The 18,872-nt window shown below is 44.0% G+C and overlaps 1 protein-coding gene across 6 annotated transcripts; it reads right to left on the bottom strand.

Moving 5' to 3' along the window:
* Positions 1–8,343: 8,343 nt before the first annotated feature.
* MSANTD4 (Myb/SANT DNA binding domain containing 4 with coiled-coils) lies at positions 8,344–18,196 on the bottom strand. 6 transcript variants are annotated; one of them, XM_075418168.1, is made up of 3 exons: positions 18,026–18,196; positions 11,980–12,604; positions 8,344–10,311 (listed from the first exon to the last, which is right to left on the bottom strand). In XM_075418168.1, the coding sequence occupies exons 2-3, from the start codon at positions 12,439–12,441 to the stop codon at positions 9,736–9,738; spliced, it is 1,038 nt and encodes a 345-aa protein (XP_075274283.1). In that variant the 5' UTR covers positions 12,442–12,604; positions 18,026–18,196; the 3' UTR covers positions 8,344–9,735. The 6 variants fall into 6 exon arrangements, with proteins under 6 accessions (XP_075274283.1, XP_075274275.1, XP_075274248.1 ...); XM_075418160.1 differs by lacking the exon at positions 18,026–18,196 and adding an exon at positions 17,007–17,958; XM_075418133.1 differs by lacking the exon at positions 18,026–18,196 and adding an exon at positions 15,636–17,958 and having other exon boundaries at positions 11,980–13,942.
* Between the last annotated feature and the right edge of the window lie 676 nt (positions 18,197–18,872).

An 18,872-nucleotide genomic window follows, 5' to 3' on the forward strand; every position in this document is an offset into this window, starting at 1 on the left:
TGTTTTGCAACCCAAAACTTCAGTAAATGCTTTTCAAACTTCACCTCTCTCTTTCAAGTTCTCATTTCAGTAATCTCTTCCTATCTCACTGAGATAAATATTAGTCTGAAAAGCAGTGTTCAAGTAGCTAAATTGACAGAGAAGGAAAATTAAAAGTTTGCTTCTTCCTTTAACTCTTATACACTCCATGATGGGACTATCCATCAAGAGTGAGCTATCGCAGGATTGATCACAAGTCTGGCACAATGTAATTACTGAACCAAAAGCACTGTATTATATAGCATGAAATGAAATAGCAACTTTGCCTTCCACATTATGAACCAGTTGACTAATGATGGAGTGTTGCAATTGAAAAATATGGAAGTAACAAGGCAACGTATTCCACGGTCTGCTAATGTGTAGAATGAAACTACTGATAGTGTGAAGCAGGGAAATTAAAAACAGTAAAACTGTAACAGAAAGTAACAATGGTATTCTTAATAAACTGTAAAATGAGAGGATGGAAATGTCCTCTAAAGTAGGTCAAGTTTAGGAGGGTTATGTGCAGTGCATGAAAAGGGCTTCTTCTGGTCTTGTGTCAGTGGATCCGTATTTTTTCTAATATGTTTTCTCCTGACTGAGAACGGGTGCATTCATTGGCATAGTGACTGTGACCTAACATCAGGAGATTTTGCTTTAAGAGACCAGGAAGAAAATAAGATGTGTCGAGGGCAGAGCTGCCGCAGTCACATCGCCCAGCGCTCCCTCCCCGACTCCCATCTCATGCTGCGTGAGTGACAAATGGCTAGATCACAGCATTACTGCAAGATCGCCCGGTGACACAAAGCCAAAAGGACTGCTGGCATAACTACTGGTTTGAAAAAGTCATCATTTTGGTGTAAATTAGCCAAAAAAAGAATGAGAGGAAATTATGCAGTACTATAAGTTGCCGAAGTCAATACTGAAGGCATTCTTCCCTGCCCTCCTTCTCTTATTCACCTGGAGCATGCATCTTCAAATGAGTTGATTATTTGGAAACAAAAAAGTTGGGCATTTATTTTAAAATGCAGTCTTTTTTCTTCTTTTTTTTTAAGCCTGGATTAAAATTTTTCTGTAGTCTTGATACCAGCTACAAACATTCTGAGTCACTGATGCAAAACAAACCCGCTAACATACGGAGGAATCTGGCCCACTTATGTTTTATCTTAATGTTAGCTGCAAACTTCAACAGTGCCTGAGTGATGCAGGGATTCAGACTTCCAGTGAAACCCAGGTTTGTCAGAGGCTGTACCTGCTGAGGCTCTCACTCTTCTAGCTTTTTAAATCAGGTTTATTTGCTCATACATAGCTCCTTACCTCCTTAGCACTTTGAACTGCTCAAAGGCCACCGGTTCTGGCTGTGATTTCTGCATAACATGGTTACTGCATAACGCAGCTCTTCACAAGCTGACAGCCTAATGCCAAGTCGGAGATTCATGAAAGCAAATACACCTCTAAAGCAAGGAGCTCCAGCCTTTCCAGTGTCACAGCATGGTGCCCACCAAGCCCCTTCAGCCAGCTGCTGCCAGCAAGAGCTCTGCAGGCCAGCGGTCACAGACAAGGCAGCACCTTGTGCAGCTCCCCGTGTGATGGGTGAGGTAGCCGTGGCACTGGAAAACCCCCTTGGTATAGTCATGCCACTGGAGGGTCTGCTTGTCCATCATTTTTAGCCTCTGGGAAGGAATATTGCCATACAAAGCCCAACATTTTAGACTGCGAACTAACACAAGTGATGGACAAGGTGAGTGAAAAGTAGAGTGCCAGACCACAGCTTATAGCATCGGATGCTATTTGAACACCATAGGCAAAAATTTACAGCACACTGTTATTTGAGAACTGATCACAGGACTTGATCGTCTTTTTTGCCTGTCCTGGGCTGTGTGCTCGTGACCTTGCAGAGGCAGGTTCTCCAGTCTGGAAGTTCACGGGGTGTATAGACACAGGAGATGGTACCAATCAGGTGTAGAAACACTGAGCTGCGAAAGACCTACTGGATGCCTTCAGAGATGAAAAGCTGCCTGGGATGCAGCTGAACTGCCACCCTGGCAGGACTCCCTGTGCCACACACATGATGCCAATCAGGAGCAGGGCTCCCAGTGCAAAATGCCCGAGCCCTGAGCCGAACAGCCTCACCACCTCCTCCACGGCCTCCCAGGAACAGCTCTCCCCATCCATGGGGACGCACTCGAATGCGCTGGAGCTGGCTGAGCCTAGGAAATAAATGCAGGTCAGAAAAGCAAAGGCAGCATCTCATGTTCACGCTGCATAGCTGACGTCTCTTCACAAGACAAAACTTCAAGGGAAGCCAGCCTGCAACCTGACGGCGCAGAGAAATAGGAAAGATACACAGGAAAAAAAGCAGATACTCTTATTGCTCCTGTTCATGGGATCATGAAAAATATCGATGGAGGACAGTATCTGTATCACACTTCAAGTTTGCCAAATGTATTTTTAAAATTGCTCAGCGCTGGAGACTATAGAGCTTTCCTGAGCATCTAGACCAGTCCTTCATACCCTGACCAGCTTTTTCCTCATGGCTAGTCCAAGCAGCCATAGCTGCAATTTAGGCTTATTCTTCAATGTCTCATTGGCAGTGGGCAAAAAAAGCAGATTATTTCCTGCAGGTTTTCATATATTTGAAGGCTGTTATGTCTCCCCTCAGTCCCTCTTTTCTTGACTAGGTAACCCCAGTTCTTTCACCGATTCCTTGTGGGTGATATTTTAATACTTGTCTTTCTTCTTGCTCACATTGGGTGAGAAAAAGGGGAAAGGGAAAGGGAAAGGGGAAGGGGAAGGGGAAGGGAAAGGGGAAGGGGAAGGGGAAGGGAAAGGGGAAGGGAAAGGGAAAGGGGAAGGGGAAGGGAAAGGGAAAGGGAAAGGGAAAGGGAAAGGGAAAGGGAAAGGGAAAGGGAAAGGGAAAGGGAAAGGGAAAGGGAAAGGGAAAGGGAAAGGGAAAGGGAAAGGGAAAGGGAAAGGGAAAGGGAAAGGGAAAGGGAAAGGGAAAGGGAAGAAAGAAGAGGGGAAAAAAGAAAGAAAAAAGAAAAGGAAAAGAAAAATGAAAAGGAAAAGGAAAAAAAGAATAAGAAAAAGCAAAAAGAAAAGAGAAAAAAAGAAAGAAAAAGAAAAAGAAAAAGGAAAAAGAAAAAGAAAAAGAAAAAAAAAAGAAAAAGAAAAAGAAAAAGAAAAAGAAAAAGAAAAAGAAAAAGAAAAGAAAAGGAAAAGGAAAAGGAAAAGGAAAAGGAAAAGGAAAAGGAAAAGGAAAAGGAAAAGGAAAAGGAAAAGGAAAAGGAAAAGGAAAAGGAAAAGGAAAAGGAAAAGAGTGAACACCATTGCATTTGGTGGTGTTTTCTGACACCCTCTGGCTTCAATTCACTAATTGGTTTTAGCAACAACAGAAAAAAATCAGTCTTTCCTCCTCCCTTTTCTCCCACCTATCATGTGTCAAGACTCCTGATTGACATGGAGTAGGATTTTTGAGGGTATTTTTGTGTTTGTAAAATATCAGCCCTGGATATGACTCCACCTCCTTGGAGCACTCCGTGCCTTTCTGAGGGGGCTTCTGGGGGTGTATGATGTTGCTGATGCTCTTTTGTGGCAACTGCATCTAAAGTTCCATGAAAAGGCAAAGAAATATGAGTTATCAGCCTCTGTTCCTTATTGCAGGGTGGGGGTGGGGGATTTTATCTGATAGATTTAGAAACTTCTGTTTTTTTAGAGGGGAAACAAAATATGAACATAATTCAGCTACATTTTGAAAGGGCACCTAACAGATGATTGCCCATTTCAAGATGATGCATACAAATGCCCTGCAGTCCTGCATTATCCAAAGACCTGGTGTAGCAGCAGTGATTTTGGCAACCTTTACCACCAGGCGACTGGCGAATAGCCTGATGTAACTGAGAGCCCTGTGCTCTGCTTGGGAAAGTTCACAGGAATGTGAGACTTCATATTGTCTCCCTCTTGGGCCTGCCATGGTATTTCACAGAGCTGCCAGTGACTGAGAAGTTTCTTCCAATGCCTGAAACAACTCAAGGAGAGTGATACTGGCTTTGCCTCTTTTTTGGCCAGACTTGCTACTCTACTGAAGACAGCAACAGAAGTAACATCCAGGACATTATCACCCAGTCACACAGCTCCTAACTCCACAGGTGGGTGCTGGAGAACTGCCTCCCTCACTGCAGGTTGGTCTGACTGGTATCACCACTATGCAAGACCTCCTGGACCATTACTGGGTGGGTCCAACCAACTCTGCAGGTAAACGTGTAGCCTCCTCACCATGTCTTTAATCCAGGGCCCAGCACAGCCCAGCTGCTTAACCCTGGCTGATGGGAAAATCACAAAGTTGTGAGAAAAAGCTCAGAAAGTTTATAGAGAAGAGTCAAGCAAGATAAGGTAAAACTACAGGTGGAGGTGGGATGGTTGAGTGTCAGTAGCACTTCAGGGATTTAAGCGAGAAAAAAACCCTACCAACGTGAAAAGATTAAGAAATACTAAAGCCAAAAAAAGAAAAAAACTCTCAGAAGACGGCAACTCAGTACCATCAAAGACCTATGCCAGAGAGCCCTGTAGGACAACCCCTCCTCTTCTAGCTGACGCCTGCCTGGCTATTAAAGATGCCTTGATGAGGATATTGATGCTTACTCTGAGAGCTTACTAAATCCCAATCATCTCTTGTTTGTCTTAATAAATAAATAAAGATTTTATACTGTCACGGTTCTGTTTTAACCAAAACCAGGACATATACCTTGTGTATACATTGCTTGCAGCATCTATTTGTGCACGTGAAAGTTGCTCAAAATGGCCCAGAAATAGTGCAGGACTCAAGGAAACGAAGTTGACTTTGAATCCTACCGTGCTTTCTCAGGTGTGTTCTGTTGGAGAGCAGCTGCTGTTCTTCCTGGGCTGGGCTTGGGGACCACATGTACAACCTTACCCTATGAGCTTCTCCAGCTGTTGTTAGGGTATTGTTAAGCATTAGCCAGTCTGTCTCCAAGCTGCATTATGAAAACACCCGGATGCACTCTTCTTCTCTCCCTTAATGTCTTAGCCAGGCACAAATTGGTGGGACCCTTCACTAGGACAGCAAGAAACTCTCCCAGGTAGCTAGCAACAGGACGAGAGGCAATGGCCTCAAGTTGCGTCAGGGAGGTTTAGATTGGATATTAGGAAAAAATTTCTTTACTGAAAGAGTGGTCAGGCATTGCAACAGGCTGCCCAGGGAGGTGGTGGAGTCACCAACCCTGGAGGTGTCCAAAAAATGTGTGGATATGGCACTTTAGGATGTGATTTAGCAGGCATGGTGATGTTGGGTTGATATTGGACTTGATGATCTTAGAGGTCTTTTCCAGCCTTAGAGATTCTGTGATTCTCTGAAGTAGCCTTTATTGTACCTTTGTTCTTTGGCCTTCTGGCCCTAAAATTACTGGCTAGAAAACCCTTCACGGAGTAGCGGACATAATGGCATTTACGAAGGTCCCAGTGCATGTTCCTGCTGCAGCACAGGAAACCACACAGCACGCATGGAGCGGATGAGCCTGCTGCCCTTCACAGCGGCTGCGGACCTGCCTGCTGCACCTCCGGCTGCGCTTTGCCCCTCGCCTGCCCCGTTCATACATTCCCAGGAGGGTCCATGGAGCCCTGAGATCCGACATCAGTGCATCAGACATAACCTTGATAAAGCAGTTCGCAATGACTGCTGGGGATATTTCCAGTACTCTGTTATCTATCACCGGCTTCACCTGTGTTCCCTCTTATTTACTATTTGGCCTTCACACCTCTCCTTTTTTTTTTTTTTTTCCCCCTCTAAATACTTGCCTCTTCCTCCTTGTGTGTGTGTTTTCCCCCTTGTCTTAAAACTCTTCCCAGTCTGGAAATGTCGCTCATTACTTACAGTCACAGGAGTCCAAAATCTCTCCCTCTCTAACAGAGGAACTGAGTTCATGTGTATGTCCTGACTTCGGTGACATTTACATGGTCCAAACCGGGCCCTTAGGCTTTGTTGTCAGGATCCCAGGTTGGTAAATCAAGCAATTAATATTTAAGAGATTGCAGATTAGTATTTAAAATTATGACATTTAAATTCAAATTACCACAAAATGACTGCAATTTTGGTATGAAAAAAGCAAGCTATAAAATTGACGTATTAAACTCTGTAATTTTCTCTAAATTTAATGTTGAAACTGTATTTTCAATTATTTATGATGATACTTAATTTCATTATTCAGCATTTTCCAAAAGGTTTTGTATAACCAAAGGATGCATCATTTCCCTAGGAGGCGGAATAGCTGTTAGAAGAAATAATTGCTTACATGCAGCTCTGCTCACATTTGGAGGAGTGTTCAATTTTCTGAAATGATTCAGAATTCAGAAACGGTTCAGATTTATCTGTTTATTTTTGCCCCCAAACCTTTAATGCTCTTGGGGCGTGATTCCCAAGGTGTCCAATGTAAAATACAAAACATTATCCTAATGGTTAAGTCATTCAAACGGAGTAAAATAAGATGACAGCGATGCTGGTATAAAGCAGCCATGTAACTACCTGTCAAGACAGGAGCCAGGCTCCACATCTGCCCCTTCCCGGCCAAGTACTTCTTACAGGCAAGACCACAGGAAGGTTCTCTGTCCTGGCTTGGTCCTTCCGGTCACCACCTCTCACATGGTTGGCTGTGTTGCCCCTTGTTCCTGCTCACCCTGTTTGGCAGTCAGAACAGCTATCTAGAGAGTCGGGCACCTCAGGATACGCTGACCCTAGGACCCAAGTTGTTCCACTGTCTGGGTAAATGCTTTATGCACCAGGCAATCCTGAGAAACTTCCCAAATTCTGCCTCTCTCATGTTTTAAAAGGGAAAGATGAGTAATCTCTCCAAATCAAGAGAAAATGGTAATGTGCGCAGAAAGCTATGCTTAATGTAAGTTTGCTCTATATATATCAGGGAGCTGAAAATTTGTCATTTTATTTTAAAATTTTGGGTCTGTGTGGCAAGGTTTTGGTAGCAGGGGGGCTGCAGGGGTGGCTTCTGTGAGAAGCTGCCAGAAGCTTCCCCCATGTCTGATAGAGCCAGTGCCAGCCGGCTCTAAGACAGACCCACTGCTGGCCAAGGCCGAGCCCATCAGCGACGGTGGTAGCGCCTCTGGGATAAGAGAGTTAATAAGGGGGGGGGGGGAAACCTGCACAACAGCAATTGCAGCCGGAGAGAGGAGTGAGACCATTTGAGAGAAACAACTCTGCAGGCACCAAGGTCAGTGAAGGAGGGGCAGGAGGTGCTCCAGGCGCTGGAGCAGAGGTTCCCCTGCAGCCCGTGAAGCAGACCATGGTGACGCAGGCTGTATCCCTGCAGCCCATGGAGGTCCATGCTGGAGGAGATACCCACCTGCAGCCCATGGAACGGACCCCAAACCAGAGCAGGTGGATGCCCAAAGGAGGCTGTGACCCTGTGAAAAGTCTGCACTGGAGCAGGCTCCTGGCAGGGCCTGTGGACCCACAGAGAGAGGAGCCCATGCTGGAGCAGGTCTGCTAGCAGGGCTTGTGACCCCATGGGGGTCCCACACTGGAGCAGCCTGTTCCTGAAGGACTGCAGCCCGTCGGAGGCACCCACGCTGGGGCAATTCGTGGAGAGTTGCATCCCATGGGAAGAACTCACATTGGAGCAGTTCACAGAGGACTGGATCCTGAGGGAAGGACCCCACGCTGGAGCAGGTGCAGAGTGTGAGGAGTCCTACCCCTGAGTGACGTGTGATGAACTGACCGCAACCCCCATTCTCCATCCCCCTGTGCCACTCAGTGGGGAGGAGGGAGAGAAAATTGGGAGTGAAGTTGAGCCCGTGAAGAAGGGAGGGGTGGGCGGAAGGCGTTTTTAAGATTTGGTTTTATTTCCCATTCCTACGCTGATTTGACTGGTGATAAATTAATTTCACCAAGTCGAGCCTGATTTGCCCATGAGGGTAACTGGTGAGTGATCTCTCCCTGTCCTTATCTCAACCCACGAGCCTTTTGTCATATTCCTCCCCCTTGTCCAGCTGAGGAGGGGAGTGATGGAGTGGCTTTGGTGGGCACCTTGCATGCAGCCAGGGTCAACCCACCATGTTCAGGAAGAAGAATCTCAGATACACTTTCCCCTGGGGCACTTCTACCCAGCTGGGTTGTGTCTCCTTCCATTCTCCTCTCTCAAGTGCTGGCTGGCTGAAGTCCTACTCCAAGATGACTCAGGGAACACAGGCACCAGCAACTTTGTGGCACCGCAGTACAGAGTACCCAGGTTTCTCTTCATACATAACCCTGTTTCTCTGTGAAGAAACACAGTCTCAAAAGCAATTTTTGTTTGTGGTAGTCAAATTTATTTCCACTGTAGAAGCACACTTGTTTCAGTAATAAAAAAATAACATTTTCTTTGAAGAATAAAAGTAATCCTGTAGTGGTATAAATATATTTACTTGCACAAGAACCCCTGTAAGTCACTCAACATATATTCAGATTTAGTATTCTCATAGTCCAAAGTTTCAAACGGAGTCAACAAGAGATAGTTACTTGCACAAAGATGAGAAATGTGAAGTCTGGCTCAGTTAGGATTTAAACATATATGAAATAATAGAAAGCTTCCTTGTTTTTTTTGGGGGGGTTTATTATTTTAAATTAATACATTGCTTATGAAAAGTACTCACAGCCTTCAGCACTGATCTTTTCTGTTTGCCTAATTAAAACATACTCTGGTGTCAGCCACAGAAGTCTCTTCTGGCTGCCTCCCACACATGACCTCAGTGCTGGCCAGACAGAACTAACATGAGGAGCGTTAGGCGTGCAAGCTCAGTGCTCCTTAGTCTGTGCTCAGCCTCTGTGCCTGCCCTCCACGACACCCATCACCAGCTACTGTCTTCCAAGGAACAAACCAGGTCTAACAATTTACTTCAGGGGGTCATCACAGACTCATCAGACAGCATGCTTGCGGAATCAGCAAGTCCCTGTACTACCCTAAGACAGATGTTACAGTCCATGAGGCATTGTTAATGGCCTGGTGCAACCAACAGTCCAGCTGACCGTAGGCATGGCTGATGTGTAACTTTACCTGCTACTAATACTTCATGCTAAAGGAAGAATACTATTTTCTGCACTCCCATTCAGTTCAAGCCCTGGAACCACAGTAAACATAACTGCAGTGAACTGAACTCGTTCAGTTTAACTGAACAGTTCAAAGTTTAACTTTGAAATAATTCTTCAACGCTTTTTCCAATTGTGGAGGTGGCAAGAAAAAAAACCAAAAAGGGGAACTTAAGTTTAATGAATCAACCGCATCATGACTCTGTTATTGTGTTCTAACTTATTTACTACGTGGGCTATCATCAGCACCACGCCCTCACAACATATGTTGATTTATTCTGATCCTTCCTTACTGTTAGTACAGTAAAAAAGTACAAGGTTCAGCCTTGATTCTTCTCAATGTGTCTATGAGAGGAGGACACCAAACTAATACAACACAATACTGAAGACAAGAGAACATAACACTTAGTTCTGATACACTGAAAAGCAGTTTCACACACAAGCTCATTTATGTAGGCACACTCACATATTGAGCACCTTTTTTTTTTTTCTTTTTCCGTTTAACATCACCATTCAACTGCGAACAGAAGAATGTTAACCCTCTAGGACAATTTCAGTATCAAGAGAAGAACTACGTCTATTTTACAAACATCAAAACACTACTGCTGACACTTCAGTCAAGGAGTTCACTGCAGGTGACCCTCTATCTGGATTCGAAGGCGCTCCTTCTCCACTTGCAAGCGCTCCTTCTCAATCTGAAGCTTCTCCGACTCAAACTTCAGGAACTGCAGCCTCTCCTTCTCTAACTGCAAACGTTCTTTTTCAAGTTTTAACTTTTCAGTTTCTAGATCCAGAGGCTGCATGATGGGTTTTTCCGTTTGGGTGAGGTCATTTTCCAGGGCAGGTTTTTCAGCATGCAGACTCTGTAGCCTCAGTTTCTCCCATTCGATCTGAAGTCGCTCCTTCTCAATCTGAAGTCTCTCACGCTCCAAGTCAACATGCCGCAAACGTTCTTTTTCAATCTGCAGGCGCTCCTTTTCCACTTGCAATCTTTCAGCTTCAATGTCTAGTCGCTGCTTCTCCAGCTCCACCTTCTGCTTCTCCAGATTTATGAGCAAGTGAGAATCTTCATAGGCTAGCCGAGCTTGAGCAGAGCTCAGATTTCCAAACTCTTCAATGTGAGGGAAGTCCGGCAGGTCATTTTCCTTTTTTGAATCTGGCAAAACTGACGACAAAATTTCTTCCTCTTCCTCAATAGGGAACTGCAGGGAGGAATGCGACAGACAAGAATTACATTCCAGTCTTTATGCCAGAACAAATTTGTTACACACAAGTTGACTGAAAATAATATATTGGTTTTTTTGTCTTAAAAGTTATTCAGAACTGTTTAACTTGCATGCTGTGAAATAACCAAGTTAGATCAAAAGACTGTTTTCTACCTTTACATAGGTGGAGAAACACACTTTATCTGCAAGTTAGTATCTGGTAATGAAAAATGGAAAATCAGTTTGTCAGTGGACGTGCAAGAACATGCAGAAAATATTGCACAATAGGTGCAATTGAGCATTCAGAACCACTGATCGAAAACTGTATCTGAAATAGCGTATGTTGTCCTTACTTTTCATATAGCTGAGTGACATTTATGTAAGCCACTAGGAATTTGTTGTGACTAACTATTTATTAGGGCAGCTGGATCCACAAGCTACGTGGTATGTAAGCTAACACAGCCTCCACTAACTTGAGGATTCCATTTCTAAAACACATTTAACACTGACATTTTTCACGTTCTCCTAACCCTTCTAACTGTATTAAGTGTGTCAATAAACAGGACCTGTTTAACCAATTTTGTGTTATCACATTCACTGAAAAACTATTTATGACACAGGTGACTACGTGGTTAGGACCATTGCTCTTAGCAGACTGTGACAACTCATGCAGAATTATAGCCCTTGTGTGCTACAAATTCATAGTAGACAAGGGATAATTGTCTCCCACTAAGTATGCTGCAAAAGAAAAGCAAACTGAGGAAGAGACAGGTTCAGAGAATCTTAAGAGCTGCTGCCAAGCCTCTAGCATCAGAGCAGACAGGCAGCATTCTTCAGCAGCTGTCAGACCGTAGTCCCACTACCATTTAACAGCTTATGCTGATTTATTCCCAGCATACATCTCAACTGAGCTAAACTGGAGTTGCTCTCCCCCACCCCAAACCAAAACCCAAACCAAATCTGTTTGAGTACCCCTTTTTGAAATGAGAACTTTATATTTGTACAGGCACAAGAAAGCTACCCAAACATTCAACTTTACTCTAGCTGGCTGCCTACCCCAGGACAGTCACGGTACTACTAGGAGTAACAGCCTGTTCACAGAATCCACAGCTGCTTGTCAAACTCACAGTAAAATTCTGACATAGAAGAATGGCTGACTGACTTATTCCAGTAATATTTTCATCTTCTGTGGGTTAACTTTAAGAAATGCAAACAGTATTCTATTTCTTTCTGTATTCTATTTCTTTCTGTACCTGCAAGTAAAATATACTTTCATTTGTTAAAGAGCTGCATTTCTCTTCTCTGTTCATCCATCCAGACAGCCTATGTATTCACACCACCAGTTTCCTTCAACAGTGTACTTTCATTCTACTGACTGAACTAATTCTTATCCGTGGCACATACAAATAGAAAATATATGAGCAAATACATATTCGAAGTTGAGGGATATCAATTCAACAATCAACATCCAAGACCTTGCACACATTTGCAAGCTGCTAGATTTGAATACCGTCTCTCTGAAACGTATTTGTTTCTACAGTTTCTTTAATTCACACATTCAGAAAAAAACAGAAACAGATGCTATGAAGTAACACACCAAAAAGCCTTAAGCTGAAATGACAGGAAGGCCATATTGCATATAGCTAACATATGTCAGTCACTCACTTCAAAATTCTGCGGATCCTCCTCTTCCTCTTCTACTTTGATTTCTGTTAAAGATCCACCGGCTCCTCTGAAGTCAGTGATATTTTGCCATTCAAAACTAGATTCAATTGCAAATCCCATTTTCTCATCCATATCTTCATTGAGAGAGTCATCTAAATTGGATGAAGGAAGGTGAAACCCAGCACCTACTACTTTGATGTTTGCATTCAGACGTTTTCTCTTCATGAGTGCTCTCCAGTCAAGGTATCGCCTTTTCACTTCTGTCCCTGTTCTTTGCTCTCCTTCACCTACAGCATTTACACACTCTGCTATTTCCTCCCAAGCTTTCCGTTTCATCTCATTAATTGTTGTATTAAGTTGCTTTGAAAAGAGTACTTCTCTCCTTTTTCTGATTTCCTTAAGGAGAGTTTGAGTTTCCTGAACACTAAAATTGCTTTTTCTTTTTCTTTTCAATTGTTTCATTTTTTCCAGCTTTAACCTAATAATTTCACCACAGTAGACTACAGAGATAATCTGACACTAATCAGTTATTAACACAAATAAAATTCAAAAGCAAACGAAAGCAGAGCTCAGTTCTCGTGAATTTTCTCTTCACTTTGTAGTATTTTCCTATTTGTCAGGCTTCCTAAGAAAAAAAAGAGCAAACAATGTAAATCTCCAAGATATACAACGTATATTTTCACTTAACGAACTGGACTCCTAAGTCATCATTTAAGAAATGTGCATGTTGAACTGACTGTTCATTCACTAGAAGAAAACCATTTTGTTAAACTCTGAATATAAAGTATCTATAGATACCTTCTCTAATCTCTTATGAATTATAAATCCATTAATATATCCATGCCACAAACCGTTACGGTTGAGTTGATATTTCCATTGCAAAAATACAGCTATTTTCCTTCAACTCTTAGAATTTTGCCAGTCAGGATTTGCTTAAGGCTGAAATTTGACACATATATTTCAGTTTGAATGCTAAATTATTTCCAAAAGCAGCTAAGTTTGTTATGTCATTACCTCAAAAACATGAAATGTTTAGGGGACTGAAATTTCTGAGATGCATTTTAAATGAGACACGGTTTCCAGAAGAAAAAAAAAAAAAAAGCTAATATAAAAAGTTGATATTTTACTGGCTCTTCTGACTTCATAACAAAAAAAGAACCGGAACAATTCTGCTGAATGTCAGGAAAAAACTACTAGTTCATAAAAACGTCATGCATTGGAGATGTTTTAACAGGAAACAGATTTAGGAATAAGTCACTACATGCCCATGGTAAAGCCCTCCTCTATCCCTCTCACACTGGAACACACCTCAGATTGATGACAGGCTGAAAGTGCAGCCAGTCCTCTGCCCTCAGCAATAGCTGTTCCTGTGCCTGATGCTGAAAAGAAAGTTAAACCCCACACTACACCTGACAGACTGTGCTCAACTCTGTACAGAAAGTGGAAGAAACAGGGGACAACTAATGCAGTGATGAATATATCATAGACCATATTACAAAAAAAATACTGAAAGCAGACTGAGAATAAAAAATGGTTCTTGGTCAGACTGCTTGGTAACGGTCCAATTAAGAATTTATTTTGAACTGTCTTTGTACCACATTACCTACATCTTTAGGCAGGTTTAAAAGGCTGTAAACCAAGTAGGCCAACAATTCACTCTACAGTAGTAACAGTTTCAAGCCGTTATGTTTGTTCACTATTAATCTACTATAGACTTTTTGTCCACCTGAAGCAAATGCTTCACAGACTATATATTTGATTGCTACTGACTAATGCACTTAATCCATAAATAACTCACCCCCAGCTATACAGGATTCTTAAATTACTGAGTATTTTTTTCTCCTGTAACTCTCCTAAACTTACTTAAAACATACACATCAGCGCATTACACCAGAACTCTCCATTTGGGGGATAATGCACATCATAGTTTACACATCATTCTTCTTCTCCTATGCGCTGTTGACTGTAAATAAGCAGTTCACTTGCAAAGTTTTCCATAGTAAGCAACATTCTTTCATACCCAGCACGTAAGCATGCTGGCATCAAACATTTTTTAAAACGTTGCATTTAAGAAACTGGTTTACTACTTTTCCTTGTTAAAACATTGCCCTCACTGTGAATCCATTTACTTCTAAAGGTTACTAGCTAGTAAATACGCAAAAACGACTCTCAAGAAGAAATCAACTGCATAAAGCAAGAGCGTATATCAGCACAGACCACGCCACAGTGCTCCCGTGCAGGTACCCAGCACTTTTGACTCCTCAGGCTCAAGTTGGAAGCTGCATACTGCCATTTAAGATATGTGAAACTTCCTGCCCTTCTGAAAATAAAATACCAACTGGTTTTGAGAAAAGAGAATTATTTAAAAAAATAACATAACCTACTGTTTTAATGTAGACCCTTAGTGACATAACCAGTACTAAAAAAAAAAAAGTGCAGTTTAGAAAGTCAGATTTATACCACAACACAGCACTGTATCAGCTAAAACTACGTAATTTTTTTTCTGAGACCTTTTATCTGATCTTTGAAAGTCTCCCTTAACTTTATTATCAGTTCACACAAAAAGACACTTGGGCTTTCAAGGAAGCAGCATCATATTTACTTCTGTCTGGCAGTGAATCAATTTGTTTGGTACTTGTGGTTTTCAAACGCAAATTACAGTATTAGTGCTTTTCTATTACTATGGCAACTGAATTTACTGACCTGTGTATTAAAATCTAAGTTTATTCTGTATAAGTTTTTTTAAAAAACTTTTAAAAAGTCACCAAGAAGGTAAATTCTTCAAAGAAGTTACCTGCACACAGAGTAAATTAATAGCACTTCCAGAAGCTTCACTATTAATAAGGCAATTATTCTGGACTGATAAATACATAGCTAAAGCTATGATTCCTGGTTACTGGGGAATGACCAAATCCTCATATCTTCACGCTGGCTTTAGGAACACACACATCTGCACTTGCCCATTTTCAGGGTTGGGAGTGTGTGTGAAAGATTCAGAGGTATCCATTTTGAGTTGGTCTTTCACAAGGCAAATTACATGGAGTTCTTACTTACAACACATGTTTCACAATTACAGTATTTCTGACTTGTCACTACCAAGACACTGAGCCTCTTTTTATAAGGTCATGCTATTTTTGATTGAAATCAGCAGAATTGCACATTTGATTTTAAGCATGTCCTTAAGTGAACATTCAAGTACTTTGCTAACTATGGAAAAATGGGTCAGACTTTCCAAAGTACTTGACAATTGGCTACGTCAAACTCTTGAAAGTACTAATAAATTGTCTCTTAAACAAGAGACCTCTAAAACATCAGACTTTTGCTGAATCACAGCCATTCTTGTCTCAAGATAGACACCTTACTTAGCCCCAGCTGGGATGAACAAGGTTCTGGTCATTCCCCAGTAACAGGGAACCATGGGATTTTGGAGACTCATATGGTATCTCTATTGACCCTGGCCTTCCCCTACATACCTCAGTGCTAGCACATCAGAGTAAAGCGGGCACAATCATAGGAAAACAAAAAAACCTGGGTTTTCAAATCAAATTTTCATTATTTTCTAAATACAATTCTATATGAATGTGGAAGACACAGACTGACAAGCTTTTTTAGCTCCAGAGAAGGCTGAGAGTTAAAACACACCAATGTCACATTACCTTGTGGGTCAGTCTCACTGCTCCCTGTGCAGGTGTTGTGCATCACCTCTCTCATCTCCCCAGCCACCCTTTGTGAAGTGCCTGATCTTGGCTTTGGATTCTACATCATAAGCCAAGCACATAACCTTTAAGAATTCTAATACTAACTTAGAAACTGCTGACATCCAATTCCTTTATTATGTAAAGCTTTCTTTTAAGACTTTTTTTTGCTTCCAACTGGAAAGGACATCTTACTTTTTCTAACTCTTTCCTTTTTGAAAGCATATTGCCTCATTAAAGACAATTCCTTTCTTATTAATATAAATAGGTGTTAATGAATTGTCTTAACAGTGCATTGACTTCCAGAGTTAGATTAACTCCACTGTGGGACTGTTTACCTTTCTGATACATTAACTAAAAAGCATAATTCTCTAACTAAAGCTGAGGTTTATTCTGTTTTCTGACATTGCTAGATGGTCTCCAGGATATTATTTTTTAATGCAGAAAAATGAACTGTTACATGTCCAAAGTATGTAAGGAACAAGAATTGTAATACGCTAAGATTTGTACACATTCTAGACAGTTATATGAAAAAAAAACACCAAACCTATCACCATTTTGAAAAGCATGGATTACAAAAAAGTAACATAAAGCATATTTAAGTTTTGCTTTGATATGAAGTTCTAAAACATGAAAAAACTGTAGACAGACATTACAGTTTTTCTGAAATCAGAATCATAACTGCTCTACATTTTAGTGTCTTTAGCAGAGGATTCCACAACAAATAGCACTGGGAAGATGGGCAGTTCATGCACAAACAGTATGTGGAGATTAGAGCAGAGGCAAAAAAAGTCTTTAGGTCAGCTCAAGCCACTTACACCACTGCGAAGGCAAGAGAAGACATCTGCAAGAAAAAAATTCCTTCTCAACTATATGACCAAAAGCACTTCTGGTGCATGACCAAAGACGTCAGTCATCTGACAAGGAATAGCCACAGCCTGGTCAAGCCACAGAGAAATCCCTAGGAAGTAAGAGAGGATGCAAACAGCCCATTGTCCAGGATAGCCATGCAACCATGATAGGGCACGGTGCTAGCTGCAAATGAAAAATGTGTATTTTTACGGTTTGTGTAGAAATGCAAAGTGCTGGCTAGAAAAAAAGAAACAATTCTGATCATACAATAATGGAAAGATTTTGAGGGGCTTCCAGGAAAGATGGCAACATGGAGTTATGAGTTTGATGCAGGCCAGAAGCAACCGGTGGTCAAGAAGGTCCTCATCACTGGACTAAGGAAACACAAACTATTTGTCAGGGTTAAATAAGCATTGCAAAACTAAACTAAACACTCCATGAACACACAGAACACACATACACTGAATAACTTTGACGTACTTCATGACAGGGGTATCCACATTCTGTCTCTATGTCATTGTGTCTCTTTTGCTCAACACCTTACTGCATGAACACATGCTGGACCAACAAAAAACCCCAAACAAACCAAAAACCCCACAACCCAAGGAAGCAAACAAACACACAAATCCATGCATTCACCAGGACTGAGGGAATGTTGCTAGCATTAAACTTGAATTATTCTGTACAAAAATCATTACATTTTTTTAAAGTATGATGTCTTCCCTATTTTTTTAAATTATCAGAGCTTAGGACTGAAGAAGAAAAAACTTTAAACCAGGAGGACCGGCTACCTGCATTTTTTTAAAATACAATTTGCCAGTCTGAGGATCTTCACATAATACTAAAACCTAGGGCTTCCCGGAAAACCTCGTGCGTGATTCGTAACGGCTGGCTGCACGGGTTTGAAACAGCTCACGCTTCTGTACCGCGGGCGGACCCGGGCGCTGCTGGCCCCCGCGGTCCCAGCACACGCGGAGCCCAGCGCTGGTGGAACCGACACCACCTCAACCGGCAACTTAACGCATTCCTCAGCCAAAAGCCCCCCTTCCCCTCAAACAGCAGCGGCCCCGAACGGGAGCAAACCTCCCCTCGGCGCCGGGGGGGGGCGCGGGACGAAGGCGGGGCGGGCCCGGGCCCGCCAGGAGCCACACGGGGAGGCCGCGGCAGGCAACAAAGGCAGGCGGAGGCACGGCCGACTGCCCCGGGCCCGCCGCCGCGCTGAGTCCCGGGGAGCGGCTGGGCCCGCAGCCCCCACCCGCGCCTCAGGGCAGGGTCCCCCGACGAGTGACCCGCGGGCGGGCCGGCGAGACCCTGCCCCTCTCCAGCGAGGCGAGGAGGGCAGGCAACCGCCTCACCACCCTCAGGGGCCGAGGGCAGCGGAGACCCACCACCCCCCGCCCCCCACAAAGGGGCCGGGGCCCCCCTGCACCCCACCGGGGGAGCGGCTGCCTCAGCCCCGGGCCGGGCCCGCTCCCCGGGGAGCCGCGCGAACTGCTCACCTGCGCCCAGCTCTCCCCTCAGGGTCGCCGGCCCTTTAACAACCACCGCCCTGCCATTGGGCGAGTTACGTGCCTGTCAATCCTTTCCGCACGCCTATTGGTGGTCAACGTTCTCCACTTCGCCCCCGCCCCGCCCTGACGCGCCAGGCGGGCCGGAATCCCCCACATACGCTCGGAGCGCCGCAACTCCTCTCCCAGCGCGGCCGCCGCGCACAGGCCCTAGGCAACATTGGCTACAGTAGCTGCTTGTCCTTCCGATGGCTGCCGGTGATTGGCTAGCTGCTGCCAAGGCCCGCCTCTCACCTCAATGGGCTTCCGGCGGCGGGGATGTCGCCGGGTCACGGAGGAGCCAGACAGGGCGGTCCCGGCGCTGCTCTCCAGCCCGCTTTGTCTGAGGGGCGGGGTGAGCTGGGGAAGGGCTGGCGGCTCTCCGCGGCGGCCTGCGGGGGAAGGGGGAGCTGGGCCTCCCCGTGCTTCTCCTCACGGTGCGCCGTGTGACCGCGGGCCCGGCCTGAGGGGCCTGGGGCGCAGCCAGAGCCCGCGCGGCCGGTGCGGTGGCGGAGCTGGCGCACAGCGTTCGCATTTCTTCCTGAACTGTGGGGTTTGTGATTAGAACAGGGACACGAGCTTTGTGGAGACGCGGTAATAAAAGCCACTGTCTCCTGGAAAGTGCTGCCTGTGTGAGCCGCCGCGTCACTGGCGTTCGCGTACCCGCAGAACGCGTTCGTGGAGGTTTCTAGTCTTGAGCTCTTCCTTCCTGTCTCCTCGGGGACAGGTGAACCGGCTCTTGGTGTCGCATCCTGTTGCCTTGGCAACATACCCTTTGTGCAGATTTAAGGCGCTACTT

Source organism: Opisthocomus hoazin, chromosome 1, assembly GCF_030867145.1.
Source record: "Opisthocomus hoazin isolate bOpiHoa1 chromosome 1, bOpiHoa1.hap1, whole genome shotgun sequence".
Lineage (NCBI taxonomy): Eukaryota > Metazoa > Chordata > Aves > Opisthocomiformes > Opisthocomidae > Opisthocomus > Opisthocomus hoazin.